The sequence below is a fragment of the Martes martes genome (assembly GCF_963455335.1).
Source record: "Martes martes genome assembly, chromosome: 8".
NCBI lineage: Eukaryota > Metazoa > Chordata > Mammalia > Carnivora > Mustelidae > Martes > Martes martes.
The window spans coordinates 57,185,911-57,206,733 of NC_137895.1; the positions used below are offsets into that span (position 1 = coordinate 57,185,911).

A 20,823-nucleotide genomic window follows, 5' to 3' on the forward strand; every position below is an offset into this window, starting at 1 on the left:
TTTTCCATTTTTCCTTCTGCTGTTGATTTCTACTTTTGTTCCTTTGTGGTTGTAAGAGATACTTGGTCAGAGTTTCATTTTTATAAATTTGTTAAGGCTTATTTTGTGACCTAATATTTGATCTGTCCTGGAGAATGTTCTGTGTGCACCTGAGAAAATTTTTGTATTTTTCTGCTGTTGGGTGAAAATTTCTATAAATATCTGGTCCATTTGGTCTTTGGTATTGGTTCAGTTTTGCTATTTCCTTAATTGAATGTTTCTCTGGATCATCTACTCATTATATAGAATGATGGACTGAAAACTCCTATTATTGTGTTGCTGTTTGTTTGTTTTTCAATTCTGTCAGTGTTTATACATTGAGGCCTTGATGTTACGTGTATATATATATGTATAAATATTGTATTTGTTCAGTTGGTGCTTTTGTCATTATATAATGTCCTTTTATGTATCTTATGTAGGTATTTTATCTGTGATTACCATGGGGATTATATAAACTATTTTAACTGGTAGCAACTTCAATCATATTTAAGAACTTCTGCCTCTACAACTTTGTTATTAGTTTTATTATATCTTTTTAAAATTCTGTATCCTTTAACATAAATTTATAGTTACTTTTATGCCTAAATGTGTACAATTACATTTGATTTACTGCACCAACTTTATAGTAATAGTAATGCAGGATTCTGTATTTACCTTTATCAGAGAATTTCATCTGTTTGTATGCTTTCAAGTTGCCATCTCATATCCTTTCATTTTCACTTGAAGAACCCATTTTAGCATTTTGTGTGTGTGTGTATTGCAGATCTCATGGTCATAATCTTCCCCAGTTTTTTTAATCTAGGAAAATCTTAATTTTGCCTTAATTTTTGAATAAAAGTTTTGCTGGATATAGTATTTTTGCTTGGTAGTTTTCTTATTCCACACTTTGAATATGTCATCCCAGCCTCTTGTAGCCTTCTAGGTATCTGCTGAGAAAATTACTGATAATCTTACGGGAGCTACCTTAAATGTAATGGGTTGCTTTTCTTTTGTTATTTTAAAATTTTTTATCTGTGACTTTTGACATCTTGACTCTGTTTTTCAGTATAGATCTGTGAGTTATTCTATTTGGAAGTTTCTAAGCTTTTTGAATTTGAGAACCCTCAAATTTGGAGAGTTTGGGGCCATTATTTGCAAAGGCCTTCTGCTATTTTCCTGTCTTCTATTCTTAGATTCCCATATTTATGTATTGGTTTTTTCAGTGGTGCCTCGTAAATCCTTTGGGCTCTGTTCACTTTTTTCTTCTCTTTTCTTTTGCTTTTGTAATTTGATAATTTCAAATAAGTTGTCATCAAATCCACTAAATCTTTATTCAGCTTGGTACAGTCTGGTGTTGATCCCATGTAGTGAATTTTTCAATTCAGTTATTCTTCAGATCCAGAATTTCTTTTGTTTCTATTTTAGAGTTTCTGTTTCTTTGTTAAAATTTTTATTTTTCATGCATGATTTTTATAATTTCTTTTAGTTTTCTTTCTGTGTTTTCTTTTACCCTGTTGAACTTGATGTTGGTTATTTTGAATTCTTTAATGGGTAATTCACAGATCCCCATTTTTTTTTTTTTTTTAGGGTCAGTTTCTGGAGATTTATTTTTTTGTTGGGGCTGTATTTCCCTGTTGGGGCTCTGTGTTTAGTTCTCTTAGATTGAAATTTGGGCATTTGAAGAAAAGAACCACCTTTCCCTGTCTTTTCACAGTTCTTTGTACAGAGGAAGACCTTTACTGTTTAGTTCAGGTATATACTCTGGGACCTCTCAGGCCTTTTCTAGAGATGTATTTTCTCTGAGCTTGTGTGTATATGATTTCTCTGAGCTTGTGGATATAGTTTTTTATCTGAAGAGGCTTGTCTCTTTCTACTCAGAAACTCCCCACTGACATCTGTCTTCCATATAACAGTTTTGGTTTTATAAGCCATGCTTTTGGAGGTCCCCCTGCTGTCTGTGTTAGAATGGTTTTTCTGGTGCTGTACAAAGCTAATAGGCTCACCTTTGTTCTCATGTGGCCACTAGACATCCAACATGTGCTACTTCCTACAGATCAGGTGAAACAGAAACCAGTGCTTTGGACAGTCCCCAGAAGAGCCAGAATATTGCATGAAAGTTCCACTCTTCTCTTTCCTTTTTTTTTTTTTTTTCCCTAAGATTTTATTTTTTTATTTGATAGAGATCACAAGCAGGCAGAGAGGCAGGCAGAGAAAGAGAGAGGAGGAAGCAGGCTCCCTGCCGAGCAGAGAGCCCGATGCAGGACTCGATCCCAGGACCCTGAGATCATGACCTGAGCTGAAAGGCAGAGGCTTAACCCACTGAGCCACCCAGGCGCCCCTTCTCTTTCCTTTCTGAAGGAGAAGCCAGAAATGAGAAATTTTGATTGTGCTATACTGTATCAGGAGGGGTTTGGGATATGGTGGATAAGTACAACAGACTTGCCCGATGACTGCAAAGCACTTCTTCTTTGCCTTGCTATTGCGTGGGGTCCTATGACTGGCTTCTGGAATTCTGACAAAGGAAATTTGATCCATCCCATGAGGGAGGAAGGTGTTAGTCTCCCTATTCTGTCATCTGTTGGTGTCACCACACTGTAGTACTTAAGGTCTTCCATCCAGTGGCCATCCCATGTTCTAAGCCAGTTGTATTTATTAATTATGCTTTTACTCCTCTTTTTTCTGTTTTTCTCCTTGAAATGTTCTTTATCTTCATCTTAGCTATTTTCAGTGTACTAACCTATATGAAGATTCATTTTCCTCAAAAACTTTTTTAAAAAGTTTTTTCATCAGCACTACACTGTTACTTTAATTTGCTTTTCTATTTGTTTCATGTGTTTTTGTCCACAGGCAGATTTTAAGCACCTTTTGAGCAATTCATTGTAATTTTGTCTCTTATCTTCTCTACCCGTATAACTAGTATAATGCTATATACTTGTTGGTCAGAGTTATTCATTTATCCTGTAAAAAGCATCAAGATTGGTTGATTGAAAAGAGTGATTAGTGGCATCTACTTGATGTGATTTTAAGCACTACCACCTTTGTTTTAATATTTATTATTACTATTACATTAATTAAATCTTGAGCAGAATTATTTATATTTCTTAATTTAAGAAATAAAATGATAGTATAATTATTGACAGAGGCCCAAGTAATGCTAATTAATATGTATATGTATAAGAATTCCATTTCTATATTCCTTGTTTTGAGGGGGGAAAGGCTGAAATTAGTTAATACTTAATTAAGTTTAGAATTGAAATTATCTTTTTATGAAGTTATCAGTCACGTAGTGGCAAGTAGTTGTTTTTTAAGCAATAATTGAAAAAATAATTTTGATTTGTGGCCTTAAGCATCATTTTATTGGTAATCAGCTATTTCTGGAAAAGAATAAATACGTACTCTGTTGAGTTCCTGTTGGTAATTTGGTGCCTGCTATATGTGGTATGTAGTAGGCATTCATTTGATTTTGAATAAATATGTCTAGTTATTTTTCAGATTCATATTATCAATATTTATTGAACCCTTACAGCATGTAAACCATTTTCACATTCTCTATTTACTCATCTTAAAAAACTGAGGTATAGGAATTATTATATTAATCTTTCACACAATTGTTGCAATGGGTTAAGTAATTTGTTTTAAGTAATTTAAGTGGCAATGTCAAGATTCAAAGCCCTGCTTTTTTCTTTTCTCCTCTAGTAATATTTTCTGGAAGTAACAGGTAATATATAGAGAAAGCATATAAGGTTTTTTGTGTTGTTTTTTTTTATAATACTGGTTTCTGGTGCACAACATAGTAATTCATTCTTATATGTTATGAAATGGTCACAATAGGTCGAGTTAAGATCATATTTTTAAAGATTCCTTGTGAATTGGGTTTTATTTTACCTGGGTGTTTTTCTCCCCCAGAGTCCACCAAACCCACCAGTATCACCAGGAAAGTCTGTAGTTGATGTCAACAGCAATAATAACAATGTGCCATACAGGTGAGAATTGTAAACAGTCTTTCAAGTTTTTAAATAACAGAACAAGGTTCTGATTTTCTTTATTTTACAGGAAAATTTTGGAATGTATTCCTATTTATTTTTGTAGAGATAAGTGTTTGGTATACTGGATTTAGATTTTCTTCTTTTTTTTGTTTTGTTATAATTGTTCATTTGTGGTTACTAGTTTTGCTAATTTATTTTGAGGCTTTCTTTGGTTTTTGAAGATTTCTTTAACCACTTCTGCTAAATAGTATTCTTACAAAGTAATTGAGAAATATTTTGATCAAGGGTGATAAAAATTAATGTCTATAGATACTTGGATGTACGTTTGGCTTTTTGTTGAAGTGTTGAGGACATTAGAATATAAGAGAAAGACTCTTCCTTAATTCCATAGACCCCAGCATGCTGAAGTCTATGTGCCATCTTTACCTCTGCATTCATTTGCACTTTAGTGCTACAATACCCAGGTCTTGCCATGCTTTCCCCTATCGGCCACTGCTTTCTCTATTCATAAAATGATGTCCTCCTGAATGGCATTTTCACTGACTATTTGTGTATATATATATATATATATTTTGTAGAAATGCAGGCACAGTGAGACAGATGCTGGAGTCCAAAAGGAATGTAAGTGAGAGTGCACCACCAACCTTTCCAACCCCTGTGAATACAGGTAATATTTTTTAATACCAAAATAACATTTTCTTAGGAACTGAAGGTTTTGGTTCTCTTTTATTACAAATTTTTGAAATTAAAATGATCTAAGATAAGTAAGTTCTAAGATAAATGAGGTATTTATCTAAAATTCAATAAGTACAAAATTTTATTTAAAAATTAGGATTATAGATATGCATGCAAATACAGAAATTCAAGTCTCTAGTGGTTCTCAAATTTTCTGGTTTCCATATCCCTGTATAATCTTATAATAATAATATAAAGAATTCCAAAGAGCTTTCATTTTTTGTGGCTTATACTAATTGATATTTACTGTAGTGGAAATTAAAACATAAAATTTTAAATGTTTATTTAAAAATCATAACAAACCTATATCATGTAACACAAATAATATGTTTTAATGAAAAATACCTTTTTCAAGCTTAAAACAGAAGAGTTATTGTTTACAGTTTTACAAATCTCTTTTAAACTTAAAACATTAAGACAGTTGAAGATTCTTATATCTATCTCTGCATTCAGTCTGTTGCAGTTTGATGTTTTGGTTGAAATATGTGAAGAAAATTCAGCCTCATACAAATATATAGTTGGAAAAGGACTAGCCCTTTTAGATTTGTGGATATTCTTCTTTGGCATAGTCAGGCAGTAGTTTATTAAAGTAGTTTATTAAAGGTTAGTTGAAAAGTGGAATGTGAAACCATACCAATAAACTTTTCTGACTTTTGACAGAAAGTCTAGGGGCACCTGGGTAGTGTGGTTGGTTAAGTGTCTGACTCTTGGTTTTGGTTGGGCTCCATGCCCAGTGTGGAGTCTGCTTGGGATTCTCTCCCCTCTCTGTCTGCCCCGCCTTCTTTAAAAAAAAAAAAAATCCATTTGTCTGTCTATACTTGGATGGATCTTTTGGTGCTATCATTCATCAATCATTTGGAAAGTATTCACTGAGTTATGTAAGACTTCCATTGTTGACACATTTCATTAATAAACCTTTTAAAAATCACATTTATTTCACGGTCGATTTTTATCAGAAGAATCTTTGAAGATTTGGGAAGTTGTCATGTTCTCACTGGCAGATACAAGTTTTTCCAAAGTTCTAATTTTTGTTTTCAAACTCAAATTGTATCATTGCCAATAAGCTCAAATTGCACCATTGCAGTTATTTTCTTTGAACTGACTGCCATGGTTTATTTTTAAGAAAAGATTAGTCTGGTACTCATATGTGAGTAATCACAGTATGTCTGTAAATCGTCTTTCAAGTAAAAATGGTCTTCCATGTAAAAGGCTTTTAGCTCAGCTTTGTAACTCTTAACAGTAATAGTACAAGCACTTATCCCTGAGCCACCCATGCTCCTTCGGCATGCGGTGGTAATGCTTGCTGTGTATTTCCTATTTCTTCACACAGAATATTCAGAAGACCTGTATTTAAGGGTTGAGATTTAATAAAATTAGTACTTTTTACTACTGAATTATGGCCATTCTTCAGTGAAGCTCACTTTGTTTTTTACTGTAAATGTGTGGTGGTAAGGAACACAGTGATCATTTGGTACCACTCACTACCTTGAGTTTTGTACTGAGGCATCAGTTTTACTCACCATTGCTTTTGCTGTGTCAGTGCAAATACTTACATGGTGAAATCTTATTATTGTTATAAAAATAGTTTTGACATTGCCAGCTCCCTGAGAGGGTCTCCATAATCCCAGGTGTTCCCCTGGATAACAGTGAAGATTAAGATTGCTGCTCTAGTGTGCCTTTGAGTTTGGAAAGACTGCAGACAGTGTGAAAGACACTTGGTCCATCAGTTTGAAACCCATTCCAGTGAGAATAAGCAATTAGTTAAACCAAAATTATTTAAGACTCCAGTGACCAGCATTTTTATTTTTTCTGGTCTTTGGTATCAGTTCCCTTATTTCTTAATTCATCTCCCATCTTTACTCTTTTATTTACCAAATCATATGTCACTAGAGTGTCCGTAGAGGCAGCCTCCCCATATTAGCTCTTGCCAGGTAATTCTGTAAAACTTGATCCACAGATAGAGGTTTCACACATGGTCCAGGTGATAAAATACCATGACCAAGCTTATTTTATTCATTAATAGTGATGACTTTTACTAGATTGTCTGAGTTTATATCTTGTCAGTGTCCTAAGGCATTTATATTTTTAATGTAAAATATATTACAGAAATGTACAAAAATATCTGTACCACTTTACCAAATCTTTACTGTTTTTCAGTCATTTTTTCAGTTACTCTGAGGTGATGATAATTTTCAGACACTGTCTTGATACTGAGCAGTCTTCCATATTAATCATAAGCTGTGTGCCAAATACAGATGCAAAAATGCTTCTATAAATTTAATTCTAAGAATTTATAAAACTTAAATCTGAAAGAAAATTTATTATAAAAGACTTTACTATATTTTTTATAAAAGAATGATACTGCAGTTCATTAAATTTTATTGTGTTGTATTATGCTAGCTGATAAATGAAAACAGCCATTTAAACTGAGACTTCTTTTTTCTTTTTATAGTATCTTCAACCAGTCTTGTCACTCCTCCAACAGTTGTCAGTAGTCAACCTAAATTGCAGACTCCAGTGACTTCTGGTTCTCTGACAGCAACGTCAGTTCTTCCTGCACCCAACACAGCTACAGTAGTTGCTACTACTCAGGTGCCTAGTGGAAATCCCCAACCTACAATCTCTTTACAACCTTTGCCGGTGATTTTGCATGTACCTGTTGCGGTGTCCTCCCAGCCTCAACTCCTACAGAGCCATCCAGGGACTTTAGTGACCAATCAACCATCTGGCAACGTTGAGTTCATTTCTGTACAAAGCCCACCTACAGTGAGTGGTCTTACCAAAAATCCAGTATCCTTGCCAGCCTTGCCAAACCCCACTAAACCAAACAATGTTCCTTCTGTGGCCAGTCCTAGTATTCAAAGGAACTCTCCTGCCAGTGCTGCACCATTAGGAACAACACTTGCTGTACAGGCTGTTCCAACAGCACACTCTATTGTACAAGCCACAAGGACTTCCTTACCTACAGTAGGTCCATCAGGACTCTATAGTCCATCAAATAACAGAGGTCCTATACAGATGAAAATTCCAATCTCTGCTTTTAGTACTTCATCGCCTGCAGAACAGAGCACTACTACCCCAAGAATTGGTAAGTGACCGTGTAGGCTTAAAAATAGAAAAGTAGGCATGTTAGTGGCCTGTTTAGATAATTGAACATTTGTGTATGTTTGTGGAAGTGGCTATCTTTATTTGAAGACGAAAATAGAGAGAATATCCTAGATGTTATTTTTAGTAAGTTTTTAGTAACCTAAGAAATAATGTTGTTAAGATGGTATTTGAGAGGGAATTTATTTTGAATGAAAAGTTAGATTTTTAATTTAGCTTTTAGTAATTTTTCCTAATCTGGGTGGAATTTTTCATTGAATATTTGGGGCAAGCATTTTGAATTACTTATATAATATATTTGGCAGAAGTAGATCACATTTATTTTAAAGTATATCATTCCACATAATATATGCTTATAAGAGGAAATGACAAACCACATATCTTCCCTTCCATTTGTTAGAGTCCTTTGTGCATTCATCACTCACATTTTTCAAATTGGAACAGTTTAAAAATAGGTTCTTCCCTCTCTAATTTACTGTAAATGTTGGTTTCTTGTTTTCTCTCTTATGTATTTCCACATGAAATATGATTATGTTTGTGTATGTCTGTATGCTTTCCAATATTGCAAAAAAGAGAAATTGATTGTACCTGTATTTGAAATCTGTAAAATTCTATGCCTTCCTTGTTCTTAAGAAGCATACATTTTGTATGCATTCTTAAACTTTCTTATTCTTCATTTCATTTCTGGCTTCACATTTATTCCCACTATTGTAAAGATAGGCAAAAATGGGTAAGTATCATGTGTAACAGTGAAATTGCTGTCTCTTATGGATATAATAAGTAACCATGAAATATAAAACAGATACTAAAGTGCAAGAAAAGTGAGATATAAGGCCTTTGTTTTTTTTTAAATTTGTCATGTAGCCATTAGTACTTGCCCTCTGAGTATATTTTCTCATGTAAAATAGTGTTTGTAGTATTTTACAAGGTTGTTGAGAGTAAATGAGTAGATGATCAAAATTATATTGGACAGGAGCTTAAATATCAACCTCATACAAATATACATCTTGGATACAGGATGAAATCTGAAATTTTAATCAGTACAATTATTGATAATAGTATTTAAAATGTAAATGCTCTCATAGTACAGTAACAATATTTGTTAGCCCTGTCTGCTACCACATTACTCTTAGACTCTGTTATTCATGTTTACAGCACTGAAAAATGCTTGCTTTTTAGTGAATGAGCAAGATTTTGGGGGGGGGTTGCTTCATTTTTCTCTAATTTATTTCTAATCCTTAGTATATTTTAATATGTCAGGTAGAAGGTGATTTCTCATAGACATTGTTTTGTGTGATTTTGGAGTTTTTCCTCTTTATGAAGTATTGAGCCTAAGTTGACACTATTTTTAATTCATGGTCACAAGATACATTCTTCAACAAAGAACTTTTCCTGATAAGCCATGGCTTGAAAAGAAATAAATAACTTAAAAGATTTTGCTTAGGTTTTTGAATGCTCATACCCTAAACACTTCTACAGGTATCAGAGATATAATTTAATTATTCTGTTTTCTTAAAATTTTATGGCCATTTTGGACACAAAGGGTATATTTTTTTCCCAAAATTAGCTAGGTAATGCACTCTATTAGGCATAGTGTTAGTCTGTTTTGTATTTATTTAATTACTTGACTGTTCTTGTTTTTGTATGTAAAACTAATAGTTTTCACAACCATTTTTAATCTGTACATCCTTCTACTTTTGCAATAACATACATTTATATTTAAACTTTTATATTTTAACATGTATTTATTTAACACATTTTTATGTATTTTATTGTATAAATTAAGGAGATCTTCATTTCAAGTTCTATTTAGAGTGCTTACCTATATCTGAAAGTAAATATTGGATATTAACCATAAATATAAATGATAAGCTTTTTTGTTTATTTTTTGTTGTGTTAATTAGAATGAGATCTGAAATGATGTATTCTTTAATCATGCATCATTTTAGAGGTGCCATAAATGATGTTACAATAGCCATTTAGCTGTTTAGGCTTCCCAAAACCTAAGCTGAAGCCATATGGCAAATTTTGGCTAAATATGAAGGTTGAACCCAACCTTTAATACATTTGTAATATGATAAATCAATTGGTTATATAATTAAAACATTTTAAGTCATATAGTTATGTAGGTATTATTGATTTAATGAGAACATACGCTATCTAACTATGCATGTAGTTTATTATATTTTATTATATAGTTCATGTGTCCTCATAGAGTAAGTCAGTATTTTCTGTTTATAAGTAAAGTAAAAATTCTCCTAGAGGCTGCTAGGAGGTATAGGGCTTAAATTATATTTAATCATTCATTCATGTGGAGGAGTTAAGATCCTGGAGGATTAGGGGGACCCTCAGCTTGCCTCATCTTTCAAGTACATTTGTAGTATCAGCTAAGTAAATATCAAATCATTAATTAATAAATTAATTAATTTTTTAAATTTATTTTTTTAAAGATTTTATTTATTTATTTGACAGAGATCACAAGTAGGCAGAGAGCCAGGCAAGAGAGAGGGGGAAGCAGGCTCCCTGCTGCGCAGAGAGCCCGATGCGGGGCTCAATCCCAGGACCCCGGGACCATGACCCAAGCCGAAGGCAGAGGCTTTATTTAACCCACTGAGCCACCCAGGCACCCCTCAAATCATTAATTTAAACACCCAAGAAACGAGTTTGAGGACCGAGAGAGCAAGCTGCACAACTAGGGTAGATAAACAGCTGCATAGTGTTACTTAGAAGCTGCAGAGAGTTGATTTGGGAGAGAAAAGAAATGCAGTTGGAGAGGGAGCCCTGATTATGGAGAGAGAAGAGAGGAGAGACAGATGGGGAGAGAGAGAGAAGCAGTGTACAGGGGATTACACTAGAAAAACTTTTCCCAAAACTACTGACTGGGAAAAGGAGAGGAATTGACTATTGCAAGTTATTATAAGGAGTGGATCACAAAGTCTGAATGAAGTTCTAGAAGGCCTTGTTATTGCCACATTTGTGCCTGGTGGACTTAGTCATGCTCCTGTGGGGAGAGACCTGGGAGTGGGCAGCGTGTTCTGAGGATCCTCTGGGTCACACAGGGAAAAACAGTTCCCCCTCTTGGAGTACATTTGGGAGTGGGAGCACCACCTGTCCAGGGACAAAAGCACTGGTGGTGCCAGTGTTTCTGCCTTGTTTCCTAGCATAGGAATAGAGAGACTGGCTGAGGGCCATAAACCCTGGTGCTGGCTTTTTGTTGCACTTTGCCATAAACTCTGAACTGCTACCTGTTCCTGCGACTGCTTTTGTAGGACAAAACAGCAAACAGCAAAAGAATGGTGAGACACTCCCCCAGAGGATCAGTGTGGGTCCCTAAAACTTGGACTTTTGAAACCCAGCCACATCCCTGAGATAAAACACAAGTGTCCTGTGCCCCCTGGCAGGCAGACAGCTTGGACACAGATAGAGTGAAGGCAAAAATCTAATGGAAACTGGGGACACAAGAAGGGTGACTGTTTGCTCTTCTGTGAGGGCTTCCTGAAGAGTGGCAGGGGTGAACTCACTCCCCTGCCCTGGTTCCAGGTACAAGAGAGAGGGCTCATGGCATTCCTCCCCCACTTCAGCACTGACATACTAAAGTGAGCAAAACACCACCCAGTGGAGGCCAGAGCTGCTTACACCAAACCCGGCTCCCATGCACCCTGGAGGTACATCTTTACTAGGACAAGTTCACCTAAAGAATCAGTGCAGCAGGCCCCTCCCCCAGAAGACCAGCACAAACCCTGCACAGCACCAAGTCTGCTGATCATAGAGTGCTTTGAAGCCTCAGCTCTAGGGAAAATAAGATCTAGCTGCCTTTTTTTTTTTTTTTAAACCTCCTCTTAATAAAGCCATTCTTCTTAGGATCAGGACTATAACAGGCTTTCCCAACGATCACACACACACACACACACACACACACACACACACACAAAATACAGGGACATGAAAAGAAGAAAGATACTGAATCACAAATGTAGACTTAGCGAACTCATCAGCTCCTTAAAGCATAGTAGTATTTGTATCATAGGCATCCCAGAAGAAAAGAGAAAAGGGGGCAGAAGGCTTATCTGAACAAATTATAGCTGAAAACTTCTCAAATCTGAGGAAGGAAACATACATCAAAATCCAAGAAACATAGAGAACTCCCATTAAATCCAATAAAAGCTGACTATCACCAAGGCATATTATAGTTAAATTCACAAAATACACAGACAAGGAAAGAATCCTGAAAGCAGCAAGAGAAAAAAGTCCTAAACCTACAAGGGATGACAGATCATATTTGCAACAGATCTGTCCACAGAAACTTGACAGGCCAGAAGAGAGTGGCATGATAAGTTCAACATGCTGAATGGGAAGAATATGCAGCCAAGTCTACTTTATCCAGCAAGGTGTCATTCAGAATGGAAAGAGCAATAAAGAATTTCCTGACAAACAAAAACTAAATGCCTTCATGACCACTAAACAAGCACTGTGAGAAACATTAAAGAGGACTTTGTGTGTGTGTGGGGGGGGGGAGACCAAAAGCAAAAGCACTAGAAAGGTCCAGAAACTCCCACTTTAGAGGTAACACAGTGGCATTAAATTCATATCTATCAGTAGTCACTCTGGGTGTTAACAGACTAAATGCTCCAATCAAAAGACATGGGGGATCAGAATGGATTAAAAAAAAAAAAAAAAGACATATCTGTATGCTGCAAGACACATCTATATGCTACCTACAAGAGACTCATTTTAGACCTAAAATCATCTCCAGATTGAAAGTGAGAGGATGGAGAACCATCTGTCATGCTAATGGATGTCAAAAGAAAATTGGAGTAGCTATACTTATATCAAACTAGATTTGAAACCAAAGACAGTAACAAGCAATTAAGAAGGGCACTATATCATAATTTAGGGGTCTGCCCACCAAGAAGAGCTAACAGTGCCCCCAACTTGGGAACACCCAAATATATAAATCAGTTAATTACGAACATGAAGAAACTCATTGATAATAATGCAGTAGTTGTAATAGGGGACTTTAATACCCCATTTATAGCAGTGGACAGATCTTTTAAGCAGAAAATCAACAAGGAAACAATGGCTTTGAATGACACACTGGACCAGATGGACTTAACATGTTCTGAATATTCAGAACATTACAACCTAAAGCAGCAGAATATACATTTTTTTAAAAAGATTATTTTTTGAGAGAGTGCATGCATACAAGCAGGGGGAGAAGCAGACTCCCTGTTGAGCCGGGAGCCCAACTCAGGACTTGATCCCAGCACCCTGGGATCATGACCTGAGCTGAAGGCAGTTGCTTAACAGACTGAGCCACCCAGGTGTCCAGAATACACATTCTTTTTGAGTGCACATGGGACATTCTCCAGAATAGATAATATACTGAGTCACAAATCAGCCCTTAACAAGTACAAAAAGATTGAAATCATGAATGTTTTCAGATCACAACATTATGAAATTTGAATTCAACCACAAGAAACATTTTGGAAAGGCCACAGATACATGGAGGTTAAAGAGCATTTTTAAGAATGATGAATGGGTTAACCAGGAAATTAAAGAAGAATTTAAAAAAATACATGGATGCAAATGCAAGTGAAAATACTCCAGTCCAAAACCTTTAGAATGTAGCAGAGGCAGTCCTAAGAGGGAAGTATATTGCAGTACAGGCCTACCTCAAGAAACAAGGAAAGGCTCAAATGCACAAACTAACTTTACATCTAAAGGAGCTAGAAAAAAAAAGAAAAAAAAAAAAAAAAACACCGGCAAATAAAGCCTAAAGCCAGCAGAAGAAAGGAAGCAATAAAGATAAAAGTAGAAATAAATGCTATAGAAATAAACAACAACAACAACAACAAAAAAAAAACCAGTAGAACAGATCAGAGGAGCTAAGAGCTGGTTCTTTGAAAGAATTAATAAAATTGATAAACCCCTAGTCAGACTTACCACAAGGAAAAGAGAAAGGACCCAAATAAAATCACAGATGAGAGAGGAGCAATCACAACCAACACTACAGAAATACAGTTATAAGAGAATATTGTGAAAAATTATATGCCAACAATCTGGGCAATCTGAAATTCCTAGAAACATTCCTAGAAACATAAAAACTACCAAAACTGAAACAGGAAGAAATAAAAAATTAGAACAGACCCAATAACCAGCAAAGAAATTGAATCAGTAATCAAAAATGTTCCAATGAACAAAATTCCAGGGCCAGATGGCTTTCCAGGGGAATTCTACCAGACATTTAAGGAAGAGTTAATACCTTTTCTTCTCAAACTGTTCCAAAATGTACCAAGTGGAAGGGAAGCTTCTAAACTCATTCTGCAAGGCCAGCATTACCTTGATTCCAAAACCAAAGACCCCACTAAAAAGAGGAATTACAAGCCAGTATCATGGATGAACATGGATGCAAAAATTCTCAACAAGACAACACATCAAATCCAACAGACATTATAAAAGAATTATTCACGATGATAAAGTGACATTCATGGGCTTCAGGATTGGTTCAGTATTTGCAAATCAATCAACATAATCTACCATGTTAATAAAAGGATAAGAACCATATGATCCTCTAAATAGATGCAGAAAAAGTATTTGCAAAATGGAGCATCCATTCTTGATAAAAACCCTCAACAAAGTAGGTATAGATGGAACATATGTCAGTGTTGTAAAGGTCATATATGAAAGACCCACGGCTGTTATCATCCTCAGTGGGGAAAAACTGAGAGCTTTTCTTCTGTGGTAAGGAACACAACATGGATGACTGCCCTAACCATTACTATTTAGCATGGTACTGGAAATCTTAACCTCAGCGATCAGACAAGAAGAAAAAAAGGCATCCAAATCAAGTAAGAAGTCAAACTTTCACTATTTGCAGCTGACATATTACACTATGTAGAAAACCCAAAGATTCCACCAAAGATGGGAGTTCAGCAAAGTTGCAGGATATAAAATCAAGGTACAGAAATCTGTTGCACTTCTATATGCCAATAATGAAGCAGCAGGAAATCAATGAGTTGATCCCATTTACAGTTGTACTAAAAACCATAAGATACCTAGGAAGAAATCTAACCAAAGAGGGAAAAGATCTATACTCTGAAAACTGTAGAACACTTATGATAGAGAAATTAAAGAGGACACAACAAAATGGGAAATCATTCCATGCCCATGGATAGGAAGAATAAATATTGTGAAAATGTCTGTTCTGCCCAAAGCAATCTACACATATAATGCAATCCCTACCAAATTACCACCAGCATTTTCACAGAGCTAGAACAAACAATCCTAAAATTCGTGTGGAACTACAAAAGACATTGAATAGCCAAAAGTCATCCTGAAAAAGAAAACCAAAGCTGCAGCCATCACAATTCTGGTTGTCAAGCTGTATTACAAAGCTGTAATCATCAAGACAGTATGGTACTGGCACAAAAATAGACACTTAGATGAGTGGAACAGAACAGACCATCCAGAAATGGACCCACAACTGTATGGCCAACTAATCTTCAACAAGGCAAGAACATATCCAAAGGAAAAAATAAAGTCTCTTCAATAAATGGTGCCAGGAAAATTGGACAGCCAGCCACATGCAGAAGAATGAAACTGGACCACTTTCACCATACAGAAAAATAAATTCAAAATGGATGAAAGAACTCAATGTGAGACAGGAAACCTTCAAAATCCTAGAGGAGAGCACAGGCAGAAACTGTTTTTAACCTGGGGCATAGCAACTTCTTACTAGACATGTTGCTGGTGGCGAGGGAAACAAAAGCAGAAGTGAACTATTGGGACTTCATCAAGATAAAAAGCTTCTGCTCAGCAAAGGAAACAATCAACAAAACTAAAAGGCAGCCTATGGAATGGGAGAAGATACTGATATATGACATTGACACGTGACATATCTGATATAGTGTTATTATCCAAAATCTATAAATAACTTAAAAACTCAATACCCCAAAACCAAATAATCCAATTAAGAAATGGGCAGAAGACGTGAATAGATATTTTCCCTAAGAACATATACAGATGGCCAATAGGCATATGCAAAAGTGCTTAGCATTATCCATCATCACGGAGATACAAATCAAAACCACAGTGATACACCACCTCACATCAGTCAGAATGGCTAAAATTAACAACTCAGGAAAAAACACATGCTGGTGAAGATGCAGAGAAAGGGGAATCCTTTTGCACTGTTGGTGGGAATGCAGACTAGTGCAGCCACTCTGGAAAACAGTATGGAGTTTCCTCAAAAAGGTAAAAATAGAACCACCCTGCAATCCAGCAATTGCACTGCTAGATACTTACCCAAATGATAAAAAACCAAAAAAACAAAACAAAGATCGAAAGGGGTATATGCACCCCAGTGTTTATGCAGCATTATCAGCAATAGCCAAGTTACGGGAAAAGCCCAAATATCCAAGTGATGAATGGATAAAGAAGAGGTGGTATACACACACACAGAAACTCACACACACAATGGAATATTACTCACCCATCAAAAAGATGAAATTTGCCACTTGCAATGATGTGAAGGGTGCTAGAGTGTATTATGCTAAGTGAAACAAGACAGAGAAAGACAAATACCATATGATTTCACTCATGTGGAATTTAGGAAATGAAACAAATGAACATATGGAAAAGGGGGAATAAAAGAGCAAGGGAAATAAACCATAAGAGACTCTTAGAGAAAAAACTAAGATTGATGGATGGTTGTGGGTAGGGGTTAAATGGGTAATGGGTATTAGGGAAGGTCAGTTGTTAGGATAAGAACTGGGTGTTACCTGTAAGTGACGAATCACTAAATTTTGTTCCTCAAACCAATATTTCACTGTATGTTAACAAACTGAAATTCAAATAAAAATTTGGGAAATTTCATTCATTCATGAAATATTAAATAACCATAATTGGTCTAAAATCTTGCAGACACACAGAAATGTACATGTAGTTAATATTCTCACCAAGCTTGCAATCAAATAGGGGACTTTGCCATTAAATAAGTAATTAATTGTAAATGTGGTTAATGTTAAGATAATGAGGTTTCTGTGAGAGGAGGTGGGAGATGTGGAAAAGGTATGTGATAATAAATGGAAAGATGGTGGGCAGTGGGATGAAAGCATTTTTGCAGGGGAGAGTGACAGCTATGAACACTGGCTACAGCAAGGGCAAGGGTTTGGGGGAGATAAAAGGTAAAGTTAGGGGGTGCCTGGGTGGCTCAGTGGTTTAAGCCTCTGCTTTTTTTTTTTTCTTTTTTAAATGATTTATCTATATATGTTCTGGAGATTTGGAATGAAAGAAATGTCATATTTTGACCAAGAACATTATTATCTACAGAAAGCAAGGACAGGATGTTTCAGCATTGGAAATTCACCACATTACCAAAGAGGAAAAGTTACATAATCATCTCAGTGGATGCTAAACACATTTGATAAAATTTAATATCTTCTTTTTAGGAGTTGAGGCAGAAGAACATACTTCATTTATTTTCTTTGCTGTTCTCGAAGTAACTTTCATGTGTGTATGTGCATATGTATCACAGACCCAGTGCAAAGTAATTGAAAAATGCATTAAAAATCATCTGAACTACTGAGATTATGCATATATATTTTCTCAGAATCTCTTTGTAGTTTGTTGATGATTTTATTATATTTTTGCCATGTCATTACATCTTTTTCTCCAAAGGCATATAGTATGGAGCAATTGCATTTTAGTCATTTACATATGTTGGGACATTGAAGTTATGCACATCCTAAATTATTTCTCTGAAGATATTCCTTAAGATAGAGTTAAATATTTTGGGCAATGGGTACATAGAAGTTTTTTTCTCTGTATTGTGAATTTGCCCTTCTGAAAGTTATTGTAGAAATGTTCTATGAGAGAGTTCATTTACGTATGTGACATGTTAACAGGAAAAAAATAATTGGAGAAAATTACATTAATTGTTGTATATAAGACAACCAAACCTTTCACCTTGTGTAGGTGCTTTTAAAAATGACTTTTATTTTTTTGATTCCTCAGAAAACCAGACAAACAAAACAGTAGATACTTCTGTTAATAAGAAAGCAGCTGATAGCACATCACAGGTAAGATTTCTTCCTTCTATTTCAAAGTAAAATTCTAATTACAGTCCACAGTATAATGGATTTCCATCAATATTCTTTAATACAATGAAAATTATTCTAATTTAGTAATCATACTTCTCAGACCTAGAATTTCAATTTTTGCTTTTCAGTTTTTACTTTTGAGATTTCTTATACATTTGTTATTATTATATTTTCCTTTATTTCTTTAAATGTATTCTTAAAAGCTGTTTTGAAGACCTTGCTGAATTCAACATCTGGTTCCATTTGGGAGTCATTTTCTTTTGACTGTTTTTTTTTGTCATTAGTTGGATTCTGCTTTACTGGGCTTTGCATGTTTGTCTAATAATTTTTGATAAATTTTAGTAAATTTTGAAAATTGGACCTTATAAATACGTTGCAGCGAGTGGATTCTTTTACATTCTTTAAGAATTTGTTAAGAGGGCGCCTGGGTGGCTCATTGGGTTAAGCCTCTGCTTTCGGCTCAGGTCATGATCTCAGGGTCCTGGGATGGAGCCCCTCATTGGGCTCTCTGCTCAGCAGGGAGCTTGCTTCCCCTCTCCCCTCTCTCTGCCTGCCTCTCTGCCTACTTGTGATCTCTGTCAAATAAATAAATAAAATCTTAAAAAAAAAAAAAGAATTTGTTAAGAACTTTAATTTTTGGATTGTAGGTTTTTGTGTATGTTAAATCATTTCCTATGAAGTCATCATCACAGAAACATTCATAATTGTAAGATTTAGAATTACATCATTATCTTTGGATTGGACCTGAATTTTTTAATATCAAGGAAGTATTTTCTTGAATTACATAAAATTTGAGTTTTGTAGTTGAAAACCTTAATCATTTGGAGCTGATTTCAGTATAATATGTTATAAACTAATTATGATTAACATTACAGAGCATATGTTATACCTGGTGTTAAGCTCTTTGTATGCATATTTGGATTCATCCTTATAACAGACCCCATATCCAGAGTTTGGAAATTGAGGATCTTATCTTTTAACATAAATTCATATTGCTAATATGAGCTAGAACTAAAAGATGCCCTCAGTCTTTTTGACTTAAAGATACTGGCTCTTTAGGTCTGTATTGTACTACTTCCTTTTTTGTTGCTATTATGTAGAATTTTAAATTACATTTCTAATGATTTGGGACAATGGGTTGGTTAGGTTGGATGTCAGTTAATAGTGTAGCATACACCATATCTTATTATAGCATACCTTTTGTTAGGGGAGAAGATTATTTTATATAACCCAATTCTAGCTTTGAAGTTGCCTTTGGTGCTTTGGTGAATTAATACTGATAATTTGGTATAGGATTGATCAATATTTTAAATGCTGGAAAATGGTGTTTATGTTTAATCACTTAACAGTGAAAGTACCTAATCACTCCAGTAGCTCTATGCAATGGGCCAATAAAAAAAAAAAAAACTTCTAAAATTTCTTGTGAAAATCTTTCAAAATTCTTTTCTGTGTGACGGATGTATATAGCTCATGAGTATTTGGGGTCATTTGTCTGACAGACTGTTTTTTTCAAGGAAAGCCATTTAGTGTTCCAGTTTGAACGAGGCTAGGCTATTCATTATCCTTGTTGCCCCTTAGTATTATTTCATTTTTCCCTTACATCTGCCAGAGTTTCCTTTGCAAAATGCAGAAGTTTTGTTTTTCAGAGTGGAAAAGCCACAGGCAGTGATTCAGGTGGTGTCATTGATCTCACAATGGATGATGAAGAGAGTGGAGCTTCACAAGGTACTTATAAGTAATTGTACCAGTACCAAGGAATGTTTTGATAACATTTTTTCCTTTTAATCCAGTATAGTAACCAGTGAAGACAGATCTCTGTAGCATTATGCTTGATGTATTTGTATCTATTTTAGAATAAAAGTTTTTTTTTTAATATTATCCCATATAGTGGTTACCTATTTTTGAGGGCTTTTTCTGAGATGCAAGCATTTATTCCATAGGCTGTCCTGTACCTTCTTTGAGATTAGACACTCTATGTGTATCTTATTTTAATAACTGGATAATGTAAATAAGCAACACTATATTATCTAACAAAAGAACCTAAAAACTGGTAAAGATCACTGATAAAAAAAAATTCATCGATATATATATGCTTAAGAAAATGTCCTTGCTCTAGATAATGGATACATAGATACGTGTGAATATAGGAAATGAAATTATTCTGATTGACATGATATTGTATTGAGTTCAGTAACAGCATTCTCTCATGAAAAACAATGTGAAACTCTATTTCTATAAATGTGACTTAGAATATGTGATAGAATCAACAGTGAATTATTTAAGGCCGTGATGTGATGTTTTAACGTGGTTAATGTTTTAACGTGGTAAACGTGTAAATGTGGTAAATAGAAATAAATTTTTCACTTAGTGGTAAATGTGACTCAGTGGCAAGCAAATGTAAAATTGGCAAATGAAAGAAAAAGCTGTATTTCTAGTTTTTGCCTATCAATAATAATCACAATGTCTCACTTTTAATTAATAGACCCTAAAAAGCTAAACCATACTCCTGTGTCAACCATGGGTTCTTCTCAGCCTGTGTCTCGACCATTGCAACCCATCCAGCCAGCACCACCTCTTCAGCCATCTGGGGTGCCAACAAGTGGACCATCTCAGACAACCATACATTTACTTCCTACAGGTAAACTTGCTGAATCATTGAGTTGAAGCCTTTAGTTTTGCTTATGGTGAAATATAATTATGAAAGTAAGTAGAAAGATTAGGTAGAAAATTAAGGATAATTCTCTGATTTTTAGAGGACAGTGCATCTTCTTGAACATAGTGTAACTTAGATTTGCTGACCTTCTTAAGTAGCAGCACTGACTGATACAGAGTGGTTATAAGGAAGAAAAATTACATATGTGTCATCTGCCACTATAAGC

The 20,823-nt window shown here is 35.0% G+C and overlaps 1 protein-coding gene across 4 annotated transcripts in view; it reads left to right on the top strand.

Annotated features, from left to right (window-relative positions):
* ATF7IP (activating transcription factor 7 interacting protein) overlaps positions 1-20,823 on the top strand; it is a 117,975-nt gene that overhangs the window by 86,876 nt on the left and 10,276 nt on the right. For all 4 annotated transcript variants that reach the window (XM_080810023.1, XM_080810024.1, XM_080810021.1 and 1 more), the window contains exons 7-12: positions 3,925-4,001; positions 4,583-4,671; positions 7,192-7,827; positions 17,859-17,923; positions 19,591-19,669; positions 20,427-20,582. In XM_080810023.1, the coding sequence (XP_080666149.1) occupies positions 3,925-4,001; positions 4,583-4,671; positions 7,192-7,827; positions 17,859-17,923; positions 19,591-19,669; positions 20,427-20,582 (1,102 nt within the window). The remainder of the gene's footprint in view (positions 1-3,924; positions 4,002-4,582; positions 4,672-7,191; positions 7,828-17,858; positions 17,924-19,590; positions 19,670-20,426; positions 20,583-20,823) is intronic.